Here is a 24,622-nt window from a genome sequence, read left to right as displayed (position 1 = left end):
GGGTGAAGGCTAATAACATTTTTGAATAAAAATTGATATTATATTTTTTGGGACTTTGTAATTACTGGACTAATGAGGTAACAAGTATTGTTCTAGTATTCAATTCTAAATCGTTCATTAAGTGAGTCCAAAAAAGTGATTATATTCTTTTATGTGGTTTTCGTTATGCAAATGTACTGGCATTTCAGGAAAATTTTTAGATGTGCTATAAATGTACGTTTTTACATAAAACAATTATCTTGTATTTTACTGTTTGATACAATTTGACATAGTGCCTTCTTAGTACAAGTAGGTACTTGATCTAATCTATTGAGTTATTGGGGTTAGACTGCGACAGCTGTTGTACGTAGCTCTCGATGACTTTTCTTCCAAAATGTTCAATATATTTCGTAAACGGCATAATTTCGATCAAAAGACGACAATAAATTCATAGAAAAACCATATCAGCTGTACGGAAACACCTTTCGGTCTCTCTGCGTCCCTCTCGCACACGCACAAGTTGTATAACTGCGTCTCTGTTCGTTTTCGTGCCTATTATAGTGCCAGCTGACGATCTGTCGGATTGCTCTTTCTATTTCTTTATGTGTAAGGGAGATGGGTGGAACAGATGCGCGGAACATTTGGCGAGGATTATAAAAAGTTATTGCTTTAATAGACTTTATTCAGCGCTTTGCGAAATTGTTTATGAATGCTTTCAAAAGTCTTAGTTTAAGCTAAAAAAATACTGCATGTGGTCTAGCCTGTTTTAATACAAGGCAAGGCCTTTTTCTTTGTGTGCAGGAATTTGTGGAGCTTAAATCCATCACGCTACTCAGTTAATGATTGGCGGTCATATGTCATTTTTTTTCCAAAGAAAAACTGATCATCTTACATTAGGTTTGAAGTATCCAAAAGCTACGCTAAAATTTAGCATTTTAAGAACGAATACTTATCTCAGTTATGGTCTGTAGTTTTTGAGAAAACTACGGACTTACGAGTACATACGGGTCGAATAAAAATCTTCTGTTAAAATTAAAACCACTTTGAAAAGTCGTTAATAAAATTAATTACAGTTTTGGGGTAGTTTCATTACTTAATCGGCAATTGGCAACACTGTAGGTGAAGAATTTTGAATTTGGAACATTCCCGGCGGAGCATTCTCCGCTCGTTCTCACGACCATTAGCGCGCCGCGTCTTCGGAGAGCTTCGAAATTCGAATCGTGCGTGATCTACAGTCGCCCGCTTTGTAGCCGTGCGGCCACAGGCGGGCGGCGTAAGCGATAGCGGGTTGCAGTTACAGGAAACATGTAAAAAGCCGGGACGAGCAAGATCTATATAAAATGTTTTGCTATTGTTTACTCCATGGCACATTATTTTCGATTCATAATAATTCCCAGCATTCAGCAATAAATTATATTTTGAAGGCGATTCGTTCACTAATCAATGCTCATATTATGAAAAGTTAAGTTTGTGGTGTTGAAGGTGGGGTAATCTCTGGAGCTAGTGATCCGATTTTGTTGAACTGAAAAAAAATTATATCAATAAAAAGTCAAGTTGTTTGAGAGTGTCGTAGGCTATTTTATCCCCGTAATTCCACGGCCGAAGCAATGCGATTATTTTCGCGTCGCTCGTCGCTTCTGCTCGTAGGTCGTGGCCACAGCTCGGGACTTGTGCACAGTCCTGCTGCTAATCGCCAGTGAATTAGAGCCCGCTCACCACATTCGAAAGTAGGTGCGTACTGCGTGCTCGCGCCGCCATGAATCACAGATTATGCGATAACATCGACTAACTACCCGCTGTATACGTAATTATACAATATACATAATTATATACACTTATAAAGCAAGGCGAGGTAATCTGTTTGCATAGACTTGGCTTTTGTTTACGTCTTTGTGCAAAAACTTTACATTTTTAATAAGTTTTTACTTTTCTGTCTACTAGGACCGTAGATAACGTCTATGATATCTATGTATGTCTCTGGTGCTTGCTTCTAGGACTTACTGGGAGTGCAGAAATGTGTAGCAGCTAAATATAGCGATATTTTTTTTAATGTACTGCGTGTTACTTGCATGGCGTGCAATAGGTTTTTAATTTGGGTAGGCACTAAACGTACAATGCATACTAGATAATATACTTAATGGAAAATTCTTACTCTAATACAGGTTCGTATTGACTCCTCGGAGTAGGCAGTGCAGTTCTGCATCTATGAAATGCACGTAACTACTTGCATATCCTGCGAAGTGTTGCTCTGTGGTATACGATAGTTTGTTTATTATCACTTACCATCAGGAGAAACATTCGTTCGGTCCGTGAAATAGAAAACATTGTAGTAGACAAAGTACCAGGAGTTCAGAAAGCTGTAACAGGTTTGTGCTGTGAGTGAGAGAGGTCGCGGGGTCGTGGGATGCGCCGCTTGCGACGCGCTCCGGGACGCGTTGCGTAATGTTGCCATTCTACTTACTGTACTTACCTGCGTGCGCGTTTGTGGTGGTGTTGCCAGTTGCGAAAACTGTTGTAAGTTGTAACTAGTGAGGAAGGTACAAATATTGAAGTCTGAATCTTATGCAATTATCGTTGGTCGTTGGTTAGCACGAGTTCCTATATATCACGAGTTCCTAGGTTCGAATCCTGATACTAAGTTTTCTTTCTTCTAAGAAAGGCATTGAAGCAGCGTGGTCTAAAGGGTCTAAGCGCCATATCCCCTCTCCGTTAAAATGATAATGGTGATGACGATTCGCAAAGTTGAAGTCAACCAATTAGATTTGTACCACTATATGAGTAAGATATTTTCAATGCGAAATATGTATAATAAATAATAATATATTATCTGCAACTACCATAGTAGGTACCGTATTCTATAAAAGGCTTGTTTGAAAAATATACAGTATTCTATATTTCTAATGCCTTTGTATATTTCTACAAACTTTGTTGGAATGACGAGAAAAATTACTCACATCTACCAATACCAATGCATTTTATCATAATATTTTCTTAAAACTCTTGCATATTCTCGAAGAGGTACCTACCTACTTACAAAGTGCCAAACAAATCGTCAATATTTTGAGTAAACTCTCTTGTGTACACGGCGCATTAACAACTCTCTGCTAGTAAACAAAAAAAAACTCGTTTCTAGTTTCCCATAACAATAAAAGAAAAGAAAAACAAATACCTCTATTGTGTCTAAATCTGCGCACCAGATGGTAAGTTTATTGCAAACGGGCAACCCTTTATAATTTTTAATTTTTCAAATTTCGAACTTCCTTGTAAGCTTCGAAATTCGAACGTGCGTGGGAAAGAAGACGTCAATAAAAAAACAATTTTAAAATATTCCTTCAACTGAATCTTTACAGATCTTAATTACTTGTGATAAAGTTGAAAATCGTTTAGCGTCGTTGTAAAAGTAAAATTGTTAATTTGTGTTACAAGTTTTGAATCGCTGATTCCTTTGTGTTTTTCAATTGCAAGATGTGTTTGCTTCCGGCAATTTCACCTGTTGATGGTTTCTGCGAGCCTGGTACTTTTACAATCATTGTATTATTTAACTGCCTCCTAGGTTCAGTGGTTAGGTTATGCTGCTGCAGATCTCTAGGTCGTGGTGACTGGGGTTCGAGTCCTGGTTGGAGCTACAAAATATTGAACATTTATTTCTTCCAATAAATACTTAGTAGCAGCTCGGAGTTAGCCGGTTACGTTTCTCATAAAGAACAGATAATCTATAAAACCCGCTAACCCGTGTTGCAGCAGAGTGGTGGGTCTGTGCATGAAAATGTGCCAATAAGCTGATTCATCATCATATCAGCCGATGGACGATTGCAGGACATAGGACTTTTGTAGGGGTTACAAACATCACCATTCGGTGATGTTATTTATATGTCATAGACTGATTATGATTACGTTTCAATGATTCGTACAGTTCTCATTTATCACCATAAATGGAGTGTTCAGCGCAGGCTCAAATGGCTCGATCCATCGGAATGTCATGTACGTTCCCTTTATTGCAATTTTCCCGCGCTGCGGCAACTTTCCGTCCAATACCTGAAATGCTTTGGTATTTTTGTTGCGTTCAGTTCACACGCTTTCGATTTTTAAAATCTTTTTTTTTTAATAACTGGCTTTACGACTCTGGGTTCTAGCCCTTTTAAATCCATGCATTATTAGAAGTAATTTAAAAGCTCATTATAGGGTTGGGTCCTCTCTTTGTAAGGGATATGAAGCTTAGACAATACGGTGTGGTGGACTTAAAGTAAAATCCATTGATAAAAGAACTTTTAAAATCGTTACAGTAATTTCAGAGCAAAACAAATCTTACCTCTTTTTATTAATATTAGTTTAGATCGATACTATCAAATTACATTTCCTGACTTCATAGACTATAAATTTTAGGCCATAGACAAGCGTTTTACATTTCAATCGAGCGGTCGATATGCAAATGCGTCGAGTTCCTGTCAATTTTGAAATAAGAACGCGTCTGGAATCCCGAAGCGATAGTTCCCGAATCGTATATCCGATGACAAAACGAATCGATACATCGCACTAAAGGTGAGCTTCCCACGGTCCGTGAGAGCGTGCGAGCGGGACGGTGCGACGCGACGTCGACGCGTGCGAGCGAGACGGCCAACTATCGTTCCAATTATGTAAACAGTTACGTGTGGTCAATGAGCTGAGGTGATTTGGATTTAATGTCTATGTGATTAGGGTTTTTAATTGCTTGATTGTGGTTTTACCAAACTTTTGTCTAGCAATCGTACAGTATGCACAATTTGTCGGATTTTTGCCGATTTAGTCGATATAGATTATGGTTGTCAGTATGTATGTCTTAACTGATATTAAATAAAAAAGAAGATAAGGAAGCTACATTTTCACCTAGTATTCAATGTCCTTAACATTTTTCAAAATGGTTTAAAAAATTATCGAAATATAACTATAGTAGTCCTAAAATGTACAGATATTTTTTTGATTTTTTTTCTCATTTTTATGTTAATTTTGTTGTAAACACCGAGCCGAGTCGTTAAGGAAAGTGGTTTGGACACCGGTAGTAAACACTTCACACGTGTGTTGGATTCCCTGCTTTACGCCCTAGGGGACAAAGCGCAGTTTTCCTCACTAGGGCCGCAATGATTAACCGAAGCGCCTGGGAAAACGCGCCCGTGGATCTCGACACGGCCGGATAATGGATATATTATTACTGATGGTTATTGTAAATTGTTTTAAATTGATGTTTTTGACATTTTAAGTTTCTTTTTTTCAGAGCGCCCATAATTAATAATATTTCTTAATTATGCGTGCACTGCATATGTGCATTGCTTACTTTGGACTCGTTACGAATTAATATTGGAGAAGGAATTTTCCATTTTATAGGTTTTTAGTGAATTTCAGTTTTTCACAAATCTGGCGGAAACTGGAAATTTTGCGTTATGAACATAGTCTCGTTAAAATCAGTTCAGCCGTTCCAGATATTTACTCGGACAAACGGACAGTTTTATAACAAGTGTGTGTAGTGTTGTGTAAACAACTACATAAGCACTTGGTCTACAGTTAGTTTACACAGACATACACTTCAATTTTATTTATATGTATTTATTGACAAGGCTCCTAACCAGTCTAGTTATTAATTACCATTAGCCATAAACAGTCTCTAGCAGAGGGACAGACTGACTCACTCACTCACTCACTGTATAATTATACGCCATTGTTTTTACGACAACAGTTAGTTCGCTAAATAACTAGTATCAGCCCTACATGGATCACACATCCTGTAGAACACGAAGCTGCTCTACGAGGACTATAAAATCTATTTGAAGCTCAACTTGGCATACCAGTAAATACTAATTCTGTATTCGTCTTGTGTCTCGAAAGAAATACCACTTTACCTAGTGGGAAACGTTTCATGTTTCCTCCCAATTAGCACCAGACTGTGTTAAACAGTGTGTTTTGCAATTGGGTATTTGACAATGATTGATCCTTCTAGCAACAAAAATGTAGAAAATGTAGAAACCGTAGGAGATGTGGGTAAAATTAAGTTGTCCCTCTTTACATTATCAATAGGTGATATCGATGATCGCAAGGGCTAACTAAGGTTTTTTTTATATATTGTTCGGGATATCATGAAGAATCATCTGTCATGTCATCAGACAGTTAGCTGCGAGGCAACCCTTTGTTAGAGACCCTTGATGTTTGATCTTTAGGGTGTTTTCCAACTAACTGGCGACTGGAGACATGATATCTCATAATCTGTGGCTACCATCGAAACCAAAGTCACCGCAGTCGAAACAGCATAAGTAGCTGCCACACCTACTCACCTGTGGCAGCAGCATGGACTAATAAAACCTTGAATCTTCATGAAATGAAGTGTGTCTTCGTCCCGATTGTGTAAGTGCCGTGATCTCCTTAACACAGTCCATTGAGCCCAACGATGGCTCACGCCAGTTTGTACTCACAAGTCCGTGAGCCCAATGTGGACACACAGTACCTACTTGCCAATTTTTGGGACTTGTGAAGTGTTAATAGGACCTCAACGGGGGCTCGGGCGAGCGCAGAAGCATCGCCTGATGTCCAAAGGCAGAAACAGAGTAGTTGGGCGAAACGACTCTCTAAGGGCGTCTCCTCTGAGACTTTTAGCTCTGCTTAGATGGTCGTTCGTGAAGGTAGTTTTGGTCTGAGCGTACCAGTCTGGTGTCCCCGAGATCGTGAGTGGATGAGGCGTATGTGGCGGAGGCAGGCCGGCGAGTGGGCGGCGTGGGATCGGACGCGATGCCGTTACTCGGCTCGTTTTGTCGCACTTTTGTTTTTGTGTTTCACTCGCAGTCGCAGGACGTCGTGTTCCTGAACTAGTTTGAGCCGCGGAACCTGTCGCGGTTTACGCCTGCTCTATATTTAACCGCTGGTTTTAACCGGCTGTCAGTACAGGTATTTAGGTATTAGTTCGAGTTCTCATGTGAAATTACACATGAGAACTTCCACTGTAGCCATGTTACGTATTTTATTAAAAATCAACCCAAAATTCAGCGAGCGGGCAACCATTACCATTCAGACTGGAACACAGCAATACAAGCAGCATTGCTGTGATTTAAATAAAACAATATCAGTATAACTGTCTCAAACTAAAAAGCCTAACGATTACATATACCATAACAACTTCGTTATATCATATACTATATCAAAAGCCTACTTCTTACAATAGTCTATAAATAGTGTACTTCAAGTCCATTCATCAGCATATATCCTAAAACGCAATCGTATTGTAGACCTTATTCATGATACTAATAAGATCTATTTCTTATATCGTTTGTCCAAGTCAAAAGATTCCCACGTTGGATGAATCATTATGAAGTCAATCGTAGGATGACCATTATGAATGTAATTATTGGGACAACTTTGTTTGTTGACTTTTTTTCATTAAACTTTACGATATAATTGTATGTTTTCTTTACGATCGAGTCTCTCCATAGGTTCAAGGTTTGCGTCACACGCAAGTTTATAGGAAAACATGGTGAAAACATTATAAACGTCTAACCGTTATCTATGACTTTGTCCGCGTTTTAAAAATTGGTAATTGTTTAGTAAAAGTAGCCGAAGTTACTCATCCTAATATCAACTGTCTGTCAGTGAAAGTTATGTCTTACAGCAGACGTCCACAAATCCGCAATTATCTACTGTAAAAATATTAAAGAACCGTTTGATGCGATGCGTCCGATACGTACGATGCGGATCAGTGGACGCCTACCATAAGTTTTTTGTCTATAATAATGGCTATATATTAAAACATCTATGTACGAACGAGTAGGTCGATGTGATCTATCGATGACGAATGTCATTCGCATGTTTTTTTTTTTATTTACAACTTTACTTTCGTAACATGGTTAGAGGCAGACGTTTTTGAGATTATTGTGTATAAACATACATCCGGGATATATATAGAACATCCTTTAAAAATTGATTTAAAAGCTTTACACTTTAGGTACAAGTCTCCAAAAATACTTTAAATCCATGGTGCACATAATCCACTTAGCGGTTAGGATTATAAAGTGAGATTTGGTCCCCCCTTCCCCGCTCGTTACCCCCCCCCCCGCGGGTCTGCGCTGGGAACTATCTTATCAGTTGATGACGTGATTTAGATAGTTAATTTTTGTTGTTAACTTTAACTGCCGCTTGATACAATTTGAGCTGTACGATGCTATGGATGTAGTTAATGCTAGACACCCACCATCAAATAAGTTCACGTGCCTGCAGCGCTCACGTCCGATAAAATTGATCTTGTATTGGTGTATTATTCTCTACAAGTTAGCCCTTGACTACAATCTCACCTGACAGTAAGTGATGATGTAATCTAAGATGGAAGCGGGATAACTTGTTAGGAGTAGGTTGAAAATCCATACCTTTAGATTTATACACGACATCGTACCGGAATTTTAAATCGCTCAGCGGTACGTCTTTGCCGGTAGGGTGGTAACCCTCTATTATTTAGAAAACCTCAATCGGTCTAGCCGAGGAACCTAGGACCTCCGTCTTGTAAATCCACCGCGCACACCACTGCGCCACGGAGGCCGTCAAAATTGGTTACAATATAGTATTCTGTTATTATTATTTTTTTTAATTAGTTATAGAGGTTTTTTTATAATTTATTGACCTTTGTTACGTTACACGAGATCGTCAAAATTATAACAGGCGTGGTGTAAGACCATAAAGGGCACCATTACAGCCATTACAGCGGCTCACAGCCAACAGTGACGGTTCTCACGGCACACAGCTAATTATGCTGAGGCTGTATTATATTATAGGCCCATACAAGCCGTTACATGATATAACTCATCAGACGCTGTAGTCACCGTGACAGGGCACGCCGTAGTATGAGCATAGATTCAATTCTTGTGGGAATATCGATGGAAAATGTAACCCATGTGCTGTTGTGGCGTGCATGACGCTTTTAACAAGGCAGTAGGCACTATAAATGCTTATATATTGTACGAATTGGTTATTTACTGGTTTTTCATTATCTTCGGCCTACAAAGTAGTATCTGCCTTGTTCTGTACCATGTTCTGTGGTGCACCAAGGTAATATGTACCTTATCTTACTCTCTGATAACGTAGCTTTGTATTGATGACAAAATTTTGTAAATCGAACCACTAGTTTCGGAGTGTAGTCGCTAGAAACACGCAAAAAAATCTTTCCTCTGAATATGCTGACTAGCTCGCGATTCATCGGTTTCACCCGCGTGGTTCCCGTTCCCGTAGAAATACGGGGATAATATATAACATTCCTCGATAAATGGGCTACCTAACACTAAAAGAATTTTTCAAACCGCACCAGTAGTTCCTGAGATAAGCGCGTTCAAACAAACACTTTAGCTTAGTATTAGTATACATAGGTACCAAGTGGTAATCAATAGCTTACAATGATATTATGTATATGTCAGTGGTCTGTCGGTGTCGGTCAGGTTTCACATCCGTTGCCGTCCGCGGATGCTGCGTATCTCGTGTCTCTCCCGTTGCCTTCATCTCGATTAAATTACGGTTTCTAACATCATCTCAGCTATATTATGATTTTTAACAATAATAAACAAAGGCTTGCACTTCATTGAAAATGTATTGCATATAAGTACTGCAGATTCATTAATGAATTAAAAAAAAACTCGTTTTTGTATCAAACCATTACAGGCTCTTATTTGGCTCACTATTGAGCACGAGTCTCCTCTCAGAATGAGAGAGGTTAGGCCAATAGTCCATCACGCTGGCTCTATGCGGATTGGCAGACTTGACACACGCAAAGAATTAGGAAAATTCACTGGTATGCAGGTTTCCTCACGATTTCTGAGACACGTGATGTTTTATTGCTTAAAATGCACACAACTGAAAAGTTGGAGGTTCATGCCGCGGACCGGATTCGAACCTACGCTCTCAGAATTGAAGGCAGAAGATGTTCACGAACACGACTCACGACGAAGATAGGTTGAATTAGACTAAGTAATTTGTATACTCTCTGGTTCTTTTGTCTACATGTACTGCTCGTCGAGGTGTCTGTGTGTTGTAAATATAGCTGAGTGCCCCCGCGTCGCGCCACGTGCGGCCCCCTGGGGGTCCGACGTTGTGGGGCTTGTTGTGGCAATAACTGTACTGAAATAGTTGTTATTCCTGGGTGACTTTTGAACGTTACTGCTGTGGTGGTGCATCCCCGCACGAGGTCGCCAGCACTGCGCCACTGTGTGCCGCGGTAGCACGCTCACCGACCATCTAGTGCGTTGCGCTCCGCCGCCTCGCGCCTCGGTCGTTGGGCACACGACTAATGAAAGTATTCCTTTCAGATCACGCAGATATGTTTAGATGTATGTACCGGCTTGTGTGTGGTGTGCATAGTTCTCAGTTAGAGTAGGCACTGGATACAAAAACGATTTTAAAATTGGAGCAGGTCCCAGGACTTGTGAATAATTCTCATTAATCATCATTATATCAATTACTTTTCACTCGCATAGTTTCCATTCCCGTGGGAATATGTGGATGGAATATAACCTCTGTAACTTGCTGGTAATGTAGCTTTTCATTGGTGAAAGAATTTTAAAAATCGGTCCAGAATTTTCTGAGCCTATAAGAACAAACAAAAAATCATATCTTACCTCTTTGTAATATTAGTTTACATTATTTATATGTATGTATTTTCATCATCGTGAGGAAACCTGCATACCTGAGAGTTTTCTTAATTCTCTGGACTAATAAATAAATAAAATAAAATAAAAAAATAAAATAAAATTCATTTATTTCAGGCATAGACCCATATTAAGAAAAACATAAAAAACAAAAATCGAAAATAAAATTAAAAAGTCAAAATAGTATAGGTAAAATGTCAGAATAATATGAAATGTCAGTAAAAAGCAGTATGGTCATTATTATTAAAGTCCTAATGCCCTAACCCCTCTTATTCTGAGAGGAGACTCGAGCTCAGCAGTGAGCCGAATATAACTTGTTAATGATATTATTTCCAACACATATTTGGACTTCCTCTGTTGAGGATGAAGGTCGATGGTTCCGCACATCTTTGTCGTGAATACCTAAAGTAATAAACACAATGTGTATGCTGTTACAAGAGAAAGCATTGGATGAGTCAGTCTTTGTGTCGGTAGACAGACAGACACGCGTGTCGTTTTGTTGTCTATATATAACATGGCCTGATGTAGACAGCTAATTTACTTGATAGGGCTTTGTCTTGCAACTGTAACATAAAACATGTATTTTTGCATAGATTGTTAACTTAACGAAGTTTTGTAGAGACACTTTCACCACTTACCATCAAGTGAGATCGTTAATATTACTTTATTTCATAAAAAATCGGTTAAATGCAATTGCGTAAAATTCGGATAAGACATGCACCGAGGGTTCCATACTTGTAGTCAGATATTTACTGAATCTATGAAGTTCTTGTACCACTAAAAAGCCTTATTTGTAGTTAGGCTATAGTTTATCCCCATATATCCTCACGAGAATATGAACTACCGTGGGGTGTTGGCTTGTTAATAATATTTATCGTCTGTGGTACAAATCGCGTCCAAAAATGGAGCGCATTTAACGAAATATTTCGCGGTCCAGTTGAGAGCGTAGCTAACAATGTAATTTGTGGTCATTTGTGACCATTACAACTATATGCTGGATTATTTTATAATCTGGCGTATAGTTTTTTATTACGGTCGACTTTGGTCACGGTATCCGGACGGGTCGTGCACCTTTGCACGTTCTTTTTTTAGGGTTCTGTATATCACAAGGAAACGAACCCTTATAATATAATTTTGCTGTCCGTCCGTCCGAGGTTGAAATTGAAACCGTAGGTCTACGTGCCTATGAAGTTGTGCAAAAATCGACCTTTTATTTTACTTAAAAAAAAGAAATCAAAACTATGAAAATCGGTTAGCATCGGTATAGACTACAAGAAAGTCTTTGTTCAGTTCAGTTATTTTAATTTTAACACAAAACTTGGAAACCGATTTTCATGAAACTGAAATAGGAACAATCAGTCTTTCAAACAAAATGAGAAGAATTTCAAAATTGGTTTATAAAGGACGAAGTTATGAGGTATTATGAAGACCTCCTCCTTTTTTTAAGTCGCTTGAAGAATGTCAAAACGAATACATAATCATTTGTAATGAAATTTTAAAAACAGTGTCGGGAAAAGCTCGGCAAAAACTGCAATTCGATTCCTAAACTATTTATACTGAGCCTACATACGGAACCTTATTCGGTATTTTTTTTAAATATTTCCCCTTCCCCCAGTGTTGCCAGCAGTCACGCGGAAACTACCACTTGTTTTATGTAAAAAGTATCATAAAAACCTTTGCACGGTTTTAATAATGGTTTATAACTTTATAGTTCAATTATTCCGTCTTAATAAATTTTTTTGCCTCACTTATTGTTATTTAAGTAATCCAAAGGAGGGTTATCATTTATGAGCTTTTTCTAATAGAATTAATTATATAAGACGTATGTTTTACTAGATTTCGTGGTTTCATTCGGAAAATCTGTGCTACTTCAAACACTTCAAATGGCCTCTTGTATTTACCTTCTCATAAAGTTAATATTTTCAGAAATTGTTCCAATAATTGCTTTGTTTACATTTTAGTAGTAGTAGTTTAATTTTAGTGACACAACCACAATCAATATTTTCATCTAAATCTTTGACTCATTCTATCCTATTCTATTCCCACCCTACCCCTATCCCTACCCTATCACTACCCTACCCCTACCCTAAGTATCCTATGTCCTTCTCCTTGTTCTCAGCTACCACTTATCAATTTTGAGTCAGATAGGTCCAGCAGCTCTCGAGTTTTAAGTGTTGTAACAAACCCGACTTCTTTTATATACATATATAGATATGAAAAAAATTACCGACATTAAATATACATCTCAGCCATTTTAAAATATTCTACTTAGATCTTAGTATAAAACATCTTTGTCTTAATCAAAATCAGTAATAGAACAAAAAGTGCCCTAATACTTATAAAGCCGCCCCTCAATACGTAAGCTTAGTCCTCCCCCTCACCCCCGCTAGCTCCGAGTATGAAACTGGTGCAGTGGGTTATTTTGGGGACGTATCGCTCGAGGGGTGATTCTCTGGAGACAACAGATGGCGTTGTTACACGGTTACCTCGGAGGATATATATATCTTTTACTAGCGGACGCCATGACATTTGCTTAAATTTCGAAGAGCCTGTTAGAAATGTCAACTTTAAAACCGCCTTACACTTACTGTCATTCGATATTGTCTCTGCTATTATTATGTATCTGTGACATTTGCTGTCACTTTTGACTTTTCCTTTTACAATCTGGTTTACATTACTAACGTTGTTATATTAAGTTAATTATTAAATCTTTTTGCATCTTACATAAAATGGTGTTATTTCATATAAAACCAATAGAGCTTTTAGACCTCCCTAATCCGGCCATGTCGGAAAATCCACCTACTAACTAGAAACTACCTTCCTGCTATCATTTTTGTACATCAAGCAGTTTTCAATATTTCATGATGAGTTGATCACTTAACGTTAAGTGGACAAAGGTTCCCTCATGTTTATATTTAAACACTATGAACTGGTTATGAGGCAGACATTTTGGATTGCGTTATAAATGAAGACGTGTTTACTCCGACCATAAACAATAGTGTGAGATGGCCGCCACTCGTGCTGCCTTTGTGTTGTCTGTCGTCACTACAGAGTGTGATCCATATTTAGTAGCGTCGGCATGAGAAAGTGTTGAGATCATCGCACTGTCCTGACTTAGTATTGTGGGCTCTTGTACTATATGTACTATAAACATGTCTATATAGACTAAGGGCTGGTAAACTTTTAGCCTTTGTGTATCTCCCGCTATCTCAGGCCTTTAGTTATTTCAAGATGTCCAAAGTCCAAAGTCAAAGTCAAAGTCAAAGTCCAAAGTCCAAAGTCAAAGTCAAAATTTATTTATTATCATCAGGTTTAGTTTACAAGCACTTTTAAAATGTAAATGTTGAGTATTTGTAAAGACTACCACCGGTTCTGCTGAGAAGCTAGCAAGAAACACAACAGTTGATATTTATAAAAATCACCTGCGTTGTTTCCGTACGCGTTAAAATAGGGTGCTAAAATATAGCCTGTAACACTCGCTAATAACGTAGCTTTCTTATGGTAAAAGAATTTTCTAAATCAAATCAGTATATCCAGAGATTTTCCATCACAAACGTTACCTCTTTATAATATTAAGTACAGACACAGTTTCATGGTTTGCCTCAAATATAAATAAACCTGTAGCGAGGAGTATGAGTACGCTGACCCGCGTACCGTAACGCTTGGCTGCGTACTGGAAACGTCTTCCTCTTGGGGTGAGCACGCAGCGTGGCGATGTGTTGGTACTTGTTTTTTGTCCAACTCGCTATGTTTGTTTGTTTAATTCATATCTTACAAATATAGTTAGCGCGCGCGACTTCATTCGCCCTTAACCTCATTCGCACGAGAGTTTTTTAACGGACGTGCGAATGAGAACTCCTTAATCCGGCCCTCTCGCAAAATTCGTTCTTATTGAACGTCTACTCGTACTAATTATAAATGGCAAATGTCAACTTTCAAGCGTTTAGTTTTAGTTTTCGATCCTTTTCAGGATTACACCTCATATGGCGTATCGAAAATACCGAAAATTAGTAGCTACGATATTACAGACAGACAGACAGTGTTATAACACTCCTCTTTTTACATCGTGGATAAAACAACAATTCCCTTTCGACCTAGTGAGATGTAAAAATATTTTCTTTACAAGATCCACTTGAATCAGCAATAATACGATATCAATAAGATACATACCCCTCGATACAACGTGGACCCCCTCAGTGCGACCCCCTAGCGCTGACAATGGGTTATTATTGCCATCCCCTCAGGATTAAGACGACCCCACATCTGTGGGTGATTTAGTACTGTAGGTATTTGGGCGATGTAATTAGAGCATCTGGACATTCTCAGTCGATACATAACACCTTGACAGCCCAGCGGATACGAACCGCCTTTGATTCAGAGGGCGTAGGTTCGAATCCAATTCGGGGCCTGCACCTATAACTTTTTAATTATGTTCATTATAAGAAATTAAATATCACGTGTCTCAAACGGTGAAGGAAAACATCGTGAGGAAACCTGCATACCAGAGAATTTTCTTAATTCTCTGCGTGTGTGAAGTCTGCCAATCCGCATTGGGCCAGCGTGGTGGACTATTGGATTAATAACTCTCATCCTGAGAGGAGACTCGTGATTAAGTGTTGTTAATGATAATACCTAACCTATAAATGTAGAATTGACTGGACCTCGTAGATCCAGTGGTAAATTAGTGTGGCAACAAATGATGAAGTCCTGGGTTACTGAGATGTGCTTAGACTAATAACACATAGACCCGCAAAACCTAACAATTCTTCACTCCAACCGTAAGCCACTTCTGTGACAATGTATGTTCTTCTGTGTATGAGGGCGTATTACCCTCGCTGAAACGCACACAAGCATACTTGTCGTATCGTAGCGATGTGACAAGGGCTCCCATTTCGGGGCACACAAAACTTACGAATCCTACGACTACACACTATCTATGTGTTATAGATCTATGGTTATGTCTCAAGCCCCGTATGTGATGTATGTAACAATTGTCACACTTGGCGGGCGGTGGTGGTCGAAATGTCAAGTGTGACGTCACGCAAGTCTTCCTGGTGCCACGCCGACTAATCTTAGCTGCATGACGTCAAACGCGGTCTAGATTTAGGCGCAGTAATAGTTAACTGTCTGGTTAAATCGGGACACTAACTGATTGACGATTACTAAATAGTTCTGACGCGGGTTCATTTAAAGGTGAGTGTTGTGTGAGATATTAGCAGACGCTTTGGTTTCATCCGCATAGTTCCTGTCCCTGTGAGAATACGGTGATGAAATATAGCCTGTGTTACTCACAAATAATGTGGCTTTCTAGTGGTGGAAGAATTTTCAAAATCGGTTCAGTAGATCCAGAGATTGATCATCCCTTACAATATTACAAACTTTATCTCTTTATAATATTATTATAGAAGTACCATTAAATTTCTATATTACTCCTATCTACTTATGGATATGATAACCAAATGATTTTAAACCCCCTTGCAATTCCTAGTCTTCGATTTTTTATTAAAAAATAGTAATTGTCAGGTAATTTTACTACATTCATATAATTACGTTTGTTGGTATTTTTCATTTGGGCCAATTTTGGGCCATCTACTTAGTTCGTGCGTGAGGGTAGGTCACACAAACAGCGTAAACTAATTGTCCACACACTCCCGTTTGTTTTGCACACATGAGGGGTGCACTCACCCTCTTGGAAGGGGATGAATGAATTAATTGTTTTGCGTTCAAGTTCCAATTCTGGATTATTGAGAAATGGCAGAAATAAATCTATTGACTAATATTATAAATACAAAAGTAAGTCAGTCTGTCTGTTTCCTAACGTCAAAATAGTTGAATCGAATTGGATGAAATTCGTTTAGAGATTAACTGGACGTTGGAGCAATACATTAGCTACTTTTTATCCTGAAAATATCCATGGCTCCCCCAGGATTTACTCACTAAAAGAGTCGCCGGTTTCTTATACAATGCCACTTACCATCAAATGAGATCTGTCACCAATTGGCAACGCATACTTTTAGTATTTTTTTTAAAAAAGAATATTAGACAACTAGTCAAGAAAGACTGTATTAAAAGTGGGTACGACAATAGACCAACGGGGCGGGGATCGAACCACCACCCTTCAGTGATGAGTCCGACTGCTCTTACTGTTGAGCTATTTAGGCTACAATTTAATAATAGTCCATCAAAGGACTCTTTCCGGACGGAAGCAATGCCACCAAAATGGCGTCCCGCACGTACCGCACACGTGCGCGCCGCTCGAGCGAAGATGCGGTCGTTACCATAAACACCATACGCACCATAAAGTACTGTTTCATCACATTCTGGACGACCTTTCTGGCGCAGTCGGTAGCGATGTGGTTTTTAACCGAGAGGTCCTGAATTCGGATAGGGATTTTATATTTTCTAAATTGGCTTAGTTTTTGTTTAATGACGTACCACCAAACGATTTAGCGTACCGGTACGTTGACGCTTAGAAACCGACAGAGGTATGGATATATCAGATGAGATAGCAGTCAAGGGCTCACTTTTCATATAAAATAAACAAATCCTCGATAAAGTTATCTTTGTGACTCTTATGTTGAAGTGCAAATTTGTACGTTGTCCACTGCCATAATATTCGATTGCGGACTTTTTGATCGGCCTTTAAAAGAGGAATATAAGTATTACCATGTATTATCTCTATACCAAATTTCATTCAAATCGGTTCAGCGATTTAGCCGTGAGAAAAGTAACAGACGGACAGACTTTTTACATTTATAATATTAGTAAGTATGGATGTAGGTACTTACTGTAAGTAAAATTGGAGATGAAAGATAATTTTTTTTTTTCGAGATTTTGTAAGATTTAGTATATAGGGGGTCGTTTAAGAGCCAGGTGTCACGAATCGGGGGTGTAGTTGAGGGGCGTGTATCCGGCGGAAGTCGATCGCTTGACTACCCCTGTTCCGATGCTCTCTCGGGGTGGATATCCGATGTGGGGCGGGTTTTGTAAGGCGACACCAGATTGTTGTAGAAAACCTGTTGATTGTTTATGCGAGCCTGGTACTTTTATGATAATTGTATCACTTAAGTGCCTCACAGGTTCAGTGGTTAGGTTACGATGCTGCAGATCACTAGGTCTTGAAGATCAGGGTTCGAGTCCTGGTTCGTGTTATAAAAAATATTGAACATTTTCTATCTTCCAAGAAAGTTTTAGAGCTTGTTACGGTTATCATAAACAGCAGATAGCTACAAAATCATATTGGAGCAGTGTGGTGCATTAAATGGGCCAAAAGTTGCAGAATTTCGATTTGGTGGGTTGGGTTCGATCCCCGGCTGGCAGATTGAGATTTTCTTAATTTGTCCAGGTCTGGCTGGTGGGAGGCCTTGGCCGTGGCTAGTTACCATCCTACCGGCAAAGACGTACCGCCAAGCGATTTAGCGTTCCGGTACGATGCCGTGTAGATACCGAAAGGGGTGTGGATTTTCATCCTCCTCCTAACAAGTTAGCCCGCTTCCATCTTAGACTGCATCATCACTTACCATCAGGTGAGATTGTAGTCAAGGGCTAACTTGTAAAGAATAAAAAATAATAATAATAATAATATGAAATTGTATTTCTGTTCTAGAGTCACGCGCGAGGTTTATTTTATTTTCATTCTGCAAACAATGAAAGTTGTCTTTATATCCTGTAGTTTCTCTCCCCGCCATTGATAGCGAAAATACTATATGTATAAATAATAGGGATGATGACAGTTTTTTAAATTGTATATAAATCAAGAGTACGCTAATAGTAAAGCAATTTTGTAAAAGGAACAGGGTATCTGCGATCATTACTTTCGGAGCTACAGGGATTTAAAGAGTCAGATTTGCGGCGCTGCCGCGGATCCCTGAAAAACGCCCCATACAAAATGGCTCGAAAAAATGACGTCATAGGCAATGTAATGATCGTTAGATTTGTATGCGCGTTCAAACAAAATTACTAATATCTTTGTTATTTGTGCGTTTATCTTTATAGTTCATATATTAAAAAATGTCACATTTAATGTAAGGAAGCTAAAACTGTATGAATTTTCATCTAATTACGATAAAAAAAATTTAATAGTTTTTGAAATTTTATAATCTCATTTATTTTGCAAATATCCAGACAATCTTTGCTTTTTATGTATAAATTAGTTAACATTGACCCTCTTTACCCGAATGTATCATAAAAATCAATATATTCAAACCTAGTCATCATCCCCATTATTTATTATTCTTATCAGCTAATCTTGCGACGCTCGGGTAACGTTTAGCATCATGGAGTCTCCTGCCATAGAATATAGATTCTATATTTACCTCTAGTTGTGTAATTTTGACATGTGTTTTAAGAGAAACGCACAAATTAACCCACTTTCGCGCAAGATGTTCCAAACTTACGAGAAAATAGGTACTCGTATGTAACTAACTAACCGCGAGCGCTCGACGTTTCGACGTAAAATTAAAGTCTGCGGGAGTCAGACATACCTCAGTAGACTGAGTTTGTCAGCCCATGCTAGTACCATAGGGTCTAGATTCTACATTGTCGAAGTACTTGTATAGAACGTATTTTTTTAATATTTTCAAAGGGTCGTCGCGAAGTTAAGTGACTGGTATCTTGAATATGATACCTCATGATAATTCCGTAGAATATATCAATAACATTATGTTTTAAACTTGAATTTGCTAAGTTATTATGTATCTCGAGGTACCAGTTAAATAATGAGCCACAAAATAGTTTTACATCGTATTTTTGTTTTCGCTATCCTTTAACATTGCGTTTTTAACAAAATAACTTTATTATTTTCATTTTACGCAAAGTGTCAATAATATAGTAATGGTAGCAAACAACGTTATTTTACCGAAAAACCATTTTTTACCTAATTTCGTACGCGAGCGACGCTAATACCAATGTTATAGTATAATCTTTCATACAGTTTCCGCAAATAAGACGTTTTTACAGATTACACCTACGTTTCTAATGAGTCTGACCCTAACAATATTGTAATAAAACACCTAATTACAGTATAGTACTGCATATGGTTTGCGTGAACTGACAAACTGTCATCATAAAATGTGGTTTGTGTAGCTCTGGCAGGCTCTCAGTGAACGCGTGACATGTCTAAACATTACAAGTCTGCAACTGGCGCGCAGCTGCCGGGCAGGTGGTAGCGCGAGGGGTCGGTGGTAGTGCTAGCCGCTAGCGCTTGCGTGCTGGGGTTAGCGGCGATAGTCGCCTGCCGCGGGGTGTGCTGGGGTGAATATATCGTAAATGGCGAGGGGAGACGTTGCTTTGATAGACTATCTTACGAAAGTTTGCTCGATTGATTATGTACACTTTGGAATTACTTAGAAAGGTTATGGTACTCATATTAGCTGTCTTTTCTTTTAATTCACTTAGATAAATACTTGCGGATGCCCGTGACTTCCTTCGCCCTCAGATCTTCCTTAATCCGGCCCTGTCGCAAAATTCGTTCTTAGCGGATGTCTACTATTAATTACCTCCCTGTCAAGTTTAAACTTAATATGTTAAGCGGTTTTTGAGATATTGTGACGAGTGATACACTTGTAATACATACGAACGATAGTATTCGATATATAATTGATTATTGTATATTATATATAATTGATTAATAATGTATATGTTTAGATGTAAGAAGTACAATACTTACGTTTTGGGGCAGCTAGGGGGTTGAAGAATGCAAATGCGTATGATTTTATACTTATTTATTAAAAATTTTTCCAATATTATAATTATTACAAAATGAAATTATAACTACTAGAAAACTCTAATTTCGGCGATCGAAATATAGAGAGCCTAATCCTAACCAGATGTCCCACTCATAGGAGATTGATCAAAGAGCGCCTTCCATCGCGTATTCTCCTCTTTTATATGAATACTCATTTGCGTAATTAACTACGTAAATCGCTACGTGAGTCCATCGCAACGGAGTATGTAGGGCGCTGAGCACATTCTGCCGTCCACGGTTAGATGAGCGCAGGGCACTGGGACATTGCTGTCGTTGCAACCTACTGGACTACAGGGGTCGTAAACCAATAATTCATTTGATTTTTGTTTATTTAATTTGGTAGTTGTAAACTCGTCAACTAGATGGCGCTGCCCCGTACATACCACGCGGCAGCGTTGTGTGTTTCTGTCGACAATACATTAACGGTCACGTGTCTGTCGCTCCAGCGCCGCGCGGAGGCTGCGCGGGCGGCGCGCCCAACAACCTGCCGCCGCTGAGCTTCCACCGCGTGCACGGCGACAACGTGCGCGTGTCGCGCGACGGGCTCACGGCGCGCCGTGTCGAGTCCTTCTGCAAGGTATGTGTCATATAAACACCACTGTAGAGCACACGACTGTAGTGAAACTTCTGGAGACAGAAACAATCAAAACGCCATCTGTGAGGCTCTGGCGTAACTACATCGCGACAGGTTTTTGAAGTGTATGAAAAGGATGGTTTAAAAGAACGCCATCTACTGGTAGTTAAAATAACAATCACTTTTTCCATTATAACTGTAGATGGCAGCATGCAACTTAAAAGATTTTTCCATTAAAAGTGAAGTGAACTGAGTTTGTTACCATACCGCCAAGTCTAGTATGACGTGACGGGTAGCAGCGACAGTGTATGTACAATTATTTTATGGTAGAGGAAACACCTCGAGCAGATCCCAGGACTTGTGAACTTTGGTGTAGGTTTAAGGGATCCCTTAAGGATGCATAAACACTCACCTCCGCTGCCCGACACGTTCTCCATGTCCACACTAAACAATTTATGATCAATAATTACAACACAAAACATTATTGCTCAAAATCACTAACGCGACTAGCAGCGTGACGGTGTCAACGCTGCCTAACAAACAACTGAGTTGAAGTCACCACACAACTTCTTACAAATCTTTAATAATATTTTTTATTGCATTCGCAGGGCGTGGCGTTCAGCGCGCGGCCGGTGCGCGTGGGCGAGCGCGTGCTGCTGCGCTTCGCCGACGTGTCGTCTGCGTGGAGCGGCGTGCTGCGCTTCGGCTTCACGGCGCACGACCCCGCCGCGCTGCCCGCGCTGCCCAAGTACGCCTGCCCCGACCTCACCGCGCGCCCCGGCCACTGGGCCAAGGCGCTCGCCGAGCGCTTCTGTGAGAAGGTGAGACATGTGACGTGTGGGTGCGCCTCGCCGACGTGTCGTGCGCGAGACGATGATATAGATAACAATAGAAGCGTTTCTATGCGATGGCAAGGTTAGCCCTCGGCTGCAATCTCACCCGATTCTAAATGACGCTGCAGTACAGGGAGGTCATCAAAAACTTGGTTTCTGTGAAGCCGTTGCGGCGTGTCGTATTGCGGGTGTCAATTCTCTGAACTCCAGGGTCAAGCTTCAGCTTGACAGACCAGAATTGAAAAGCGTATCACATTGGATAGAATTTGAATAACTAAGGTCCTCTTAACCCTACACACAATGTTTACAAGTCCGTGATTCCGCGGACTGTTTTGTTAATTGTTCTGCGTCTTGTAACAACATTTGTCTGCATTGGCCAGGACGCCGTGCTGCACTACTACGTGACGGCGGCGGGCGACGTGCACTTCGGCATCAACGGCGAGGAGCTGGGCGTGTTCCTGTCGGGCGTGGAGGTGCGCGAGCCGCTGTGGGCGCTGCTGGACGTGTACGGCAACTGCACGGCCGTGGCGCTGGAGGACGCGCGCGCGCGCGACGCGCTGGCGGCGGGGCTCCGCGCGCTGGCGATCGCGGAGCCCTCGCCCGCGCCGGCGTCCACGCCGCAGCCGCTGGCGCTGCACCGCACGCGCGGGCGGCACGTGGTGCTGGGCGCGGCCGGCGAGGCGGCGCGCGCGCCCGGCGAGTTCTGCCAGGGCTACGTGTTCTCCGCGCGCCCGCTGCGCGCCGGGCAGACGCTGCTCATACAGATCCTGGCCACCGGTGAGTGCACTGATCGGTTTGATGCTGTACTCTACACTGGTACTGGCGTCAGCTGGCAGAGTTCTGTAGATCTGGGTGTATAAGTTAGTTAACATTGACCTTATTTACCCGAATGTATCATAAAAATCAATAAATTCAAACCTAGCCATCATTTCCCATTATTTTGTGATAGAGGAAACATCTCGAGCAGGTCTCAGGACTTGTGACCTTGAGTGTAGGTTTAAGGGAATCCTTTAAAATGCATCGATACTCACTTCCCTTGTCCAATATGTTCTCCATGTTTATGATCAATAATTACAACACAACATTATTGTAAAAAATCACTAACGCGATTAGCAGCGTGTCGGTGTCCACGCTGCCTAACAAAGAACTGAAATCAAATCGTATGCTCTTTCATGATAGACACTTTTTCATTTCATATAAATGTGATAAGTTGTGGGTACGTTGATAAAATATAAACAATCATTTAACACATGTTCTCACGAACTCGAGTGTTTTATTTATGATATCTTAAACATTTTGTAACCGCAAATAGGTATATAAAAATTTGTCGCACGCACTCCAATTCAAAGTCTATAATGTCTCGAGAATTATCTGCGCAGATCATACATGAAGTTAGATAAAATCGAGATGCGTCAGACGAGAGCGTGCGCAGTCTGTCGCTACGTGGCCGTTCATATTGACGTTTCGACATTGCTCGTGAAGTGCGCCCACTTGACCACCGTCTGCTTGCCGCAGAGCCGGCGTACGCGGGCAGCCTGGCGGTGGGCCTGACGTCGTGCGACCCGGGCTCGCTGCGCGCGGGCGCGCTGCCCGACGACGCGGAGCAGCTGCTGGACCGGCCGGAGTACTGGGTGGTGCGGCGCGACGCGGCGGCCGGGCTGCGGCGCGGCGACGAGCTGTGCGTGGCGCTGTCGGCGGCGGGCGAGGTGCGCCTGTCGCGCAACGGCGCGCCGGCGCACGTGCTGCACGTGGACCACTCGCTGCGCCTGTGGGCCTTCGTCGACGTGTACGGCGCCACGCAGCGCGTGCGCCTGCTCACCACCGCCCCGCCCGCCCCGCCGCCCGCGCCCGCCGTGCTGGTGGTCAGCCTGCCGCCGCCGCCCGCCGGCGCGCACTACGCGGAGGTGAGACAATACGAGAAACACCTTGACTATATCTAAAATGACAGTACAGGGAGGTCATCAAAAAGAGAGTCTCTATAATCGTTACGACGTATCGAATTCCCTGCAAAAACTGCAGCTTGATTGTAACCCGACTTTCATTAGTCCAATACAAGAAACCCCTTAACTATATTTAAAATAACCACGAGCTAATTCACACGCTAGCGAAACTTACAGACCGCTCTAGATTTACAGAGAGATACAACTATACCTATTCAACTGTTCTCCATCATATCTATCAGCACATTGACAACTTCATATTCATCTAACTGATCAGTAAGTTGTCTTGTATTCATCCAACTGATCAGTAAGTTATCTTGTATTCATCCGACTGATCAGCAAGTTATCTCATGTTCACCCCACTCATCAGCAACTCATCTCCTGTACACTTCAATGATTTGAGAATTATTTCATTTCATTCAATTGTTCAGCAAGTTATCTCATGTTTACCTCACTCATTACTGAGTTATCTTATGTTCAGCCCACTGATCAGTAAATTATCTCTAATACATTCAACTGATCAGAAAGTTATTTAAAGTTTACCCCACTGATCAGCAAATTAATATGTTAATGTTCATCCAACTGATCGGCAAGCGACACATCTAGATCAGCTTGTTCACCTCACTGATCAGTTACTGGTACCTCTCGTCCACCCAACTGACCAGCACCTCCCCCGCAGCCGATCCAGAGCTCCTGCCTGTCGGCGAGCGCGCTGCCGGCGCCGCGCCGCGAGCTGTGCGCCTCCAGCAGCCAGAACAGCTGCAACGAGCAGCTGCTGCCGCCTGGCAGCATGAGCGCAATCACCAGGTGAGACACACTTGCAGCTCTGCTAATGTCACATTATTGCATTACATCGTTCATTCTAGCCACACTTATATTATAAAAGCAAGTCTGTCTGTCTGTTCAAATCGAGA

At 40.8% G+C, this 24,622-nt stretch overlaps 2 protein-coding genes across 4 annotated transcripts in view; both read left to right on the top strand.

Annotated features, from left to right (window-relative positions):
- Positions 1-19,279, top strand: part of LOC112054142 (1,5-anhydro-D-fructose reductase-like) — a 62,096-nt gene extending 42,817 nt beyond the window's left edge. The window contains exon 9 of the mRNA XM_052889702.1: positions 18,338-19,279. The gene's annotated coding sequence lies outside the window, so the exon portion shown is untranslated. The remainder of the gene's footprint in view (positions 1-18,337) is intronic.
- Positions 1-24,622, top strand: part of LOC112054149 (protein neuralized) — a 54,193-nt gene that overhangs the window by 24,398 nt on the left and 5,173 nt on the right. For all 3 annotated transcript variants that reach the window (XM_052889698.1, XM_052889696.1, XM_052889697.1), the window contains exons 2-6: positions 20,808-20,938; positions 21,544-21,756; positions 22,149-22,545; positions 23,284-23,672; positions 24,388-24,515. In XM_052889698.1, coding sequence (XP_052745658.1) covers positions 20,808-20,938; positions 21,544-21,756; positions 22,149-22,545; positions 23,284-23,672; positions 24,388-24,515 — 1,258 coding nt within the window. The remainder of the gene's footprint in view (positions 1-20,807; positions 20,939-21,543; positions 21,757-22,148; positions 22,546-23,283; positions 23,673-24,387; positions 24,516-24,622) is intronic.

Source organism: Bicyclus anynana, chromosome 26 (assembly GCF_947172395.1).
Source record: "Bicyclus anynana chromosome 26, ilBicAnyn1.1, whole genome shotgun sequence".
Lineage (NCBI taxonomy): Eukaryota > Metazoa > Arthropoda > Insecta > Lepidoptera > Nymphalidae > Bicyclus > Bicyclus anynana.
Note: the sequence above shows the minus strand (reverse complement) of the source record. Positions and strands in the feature narration are given on the sequence as shown.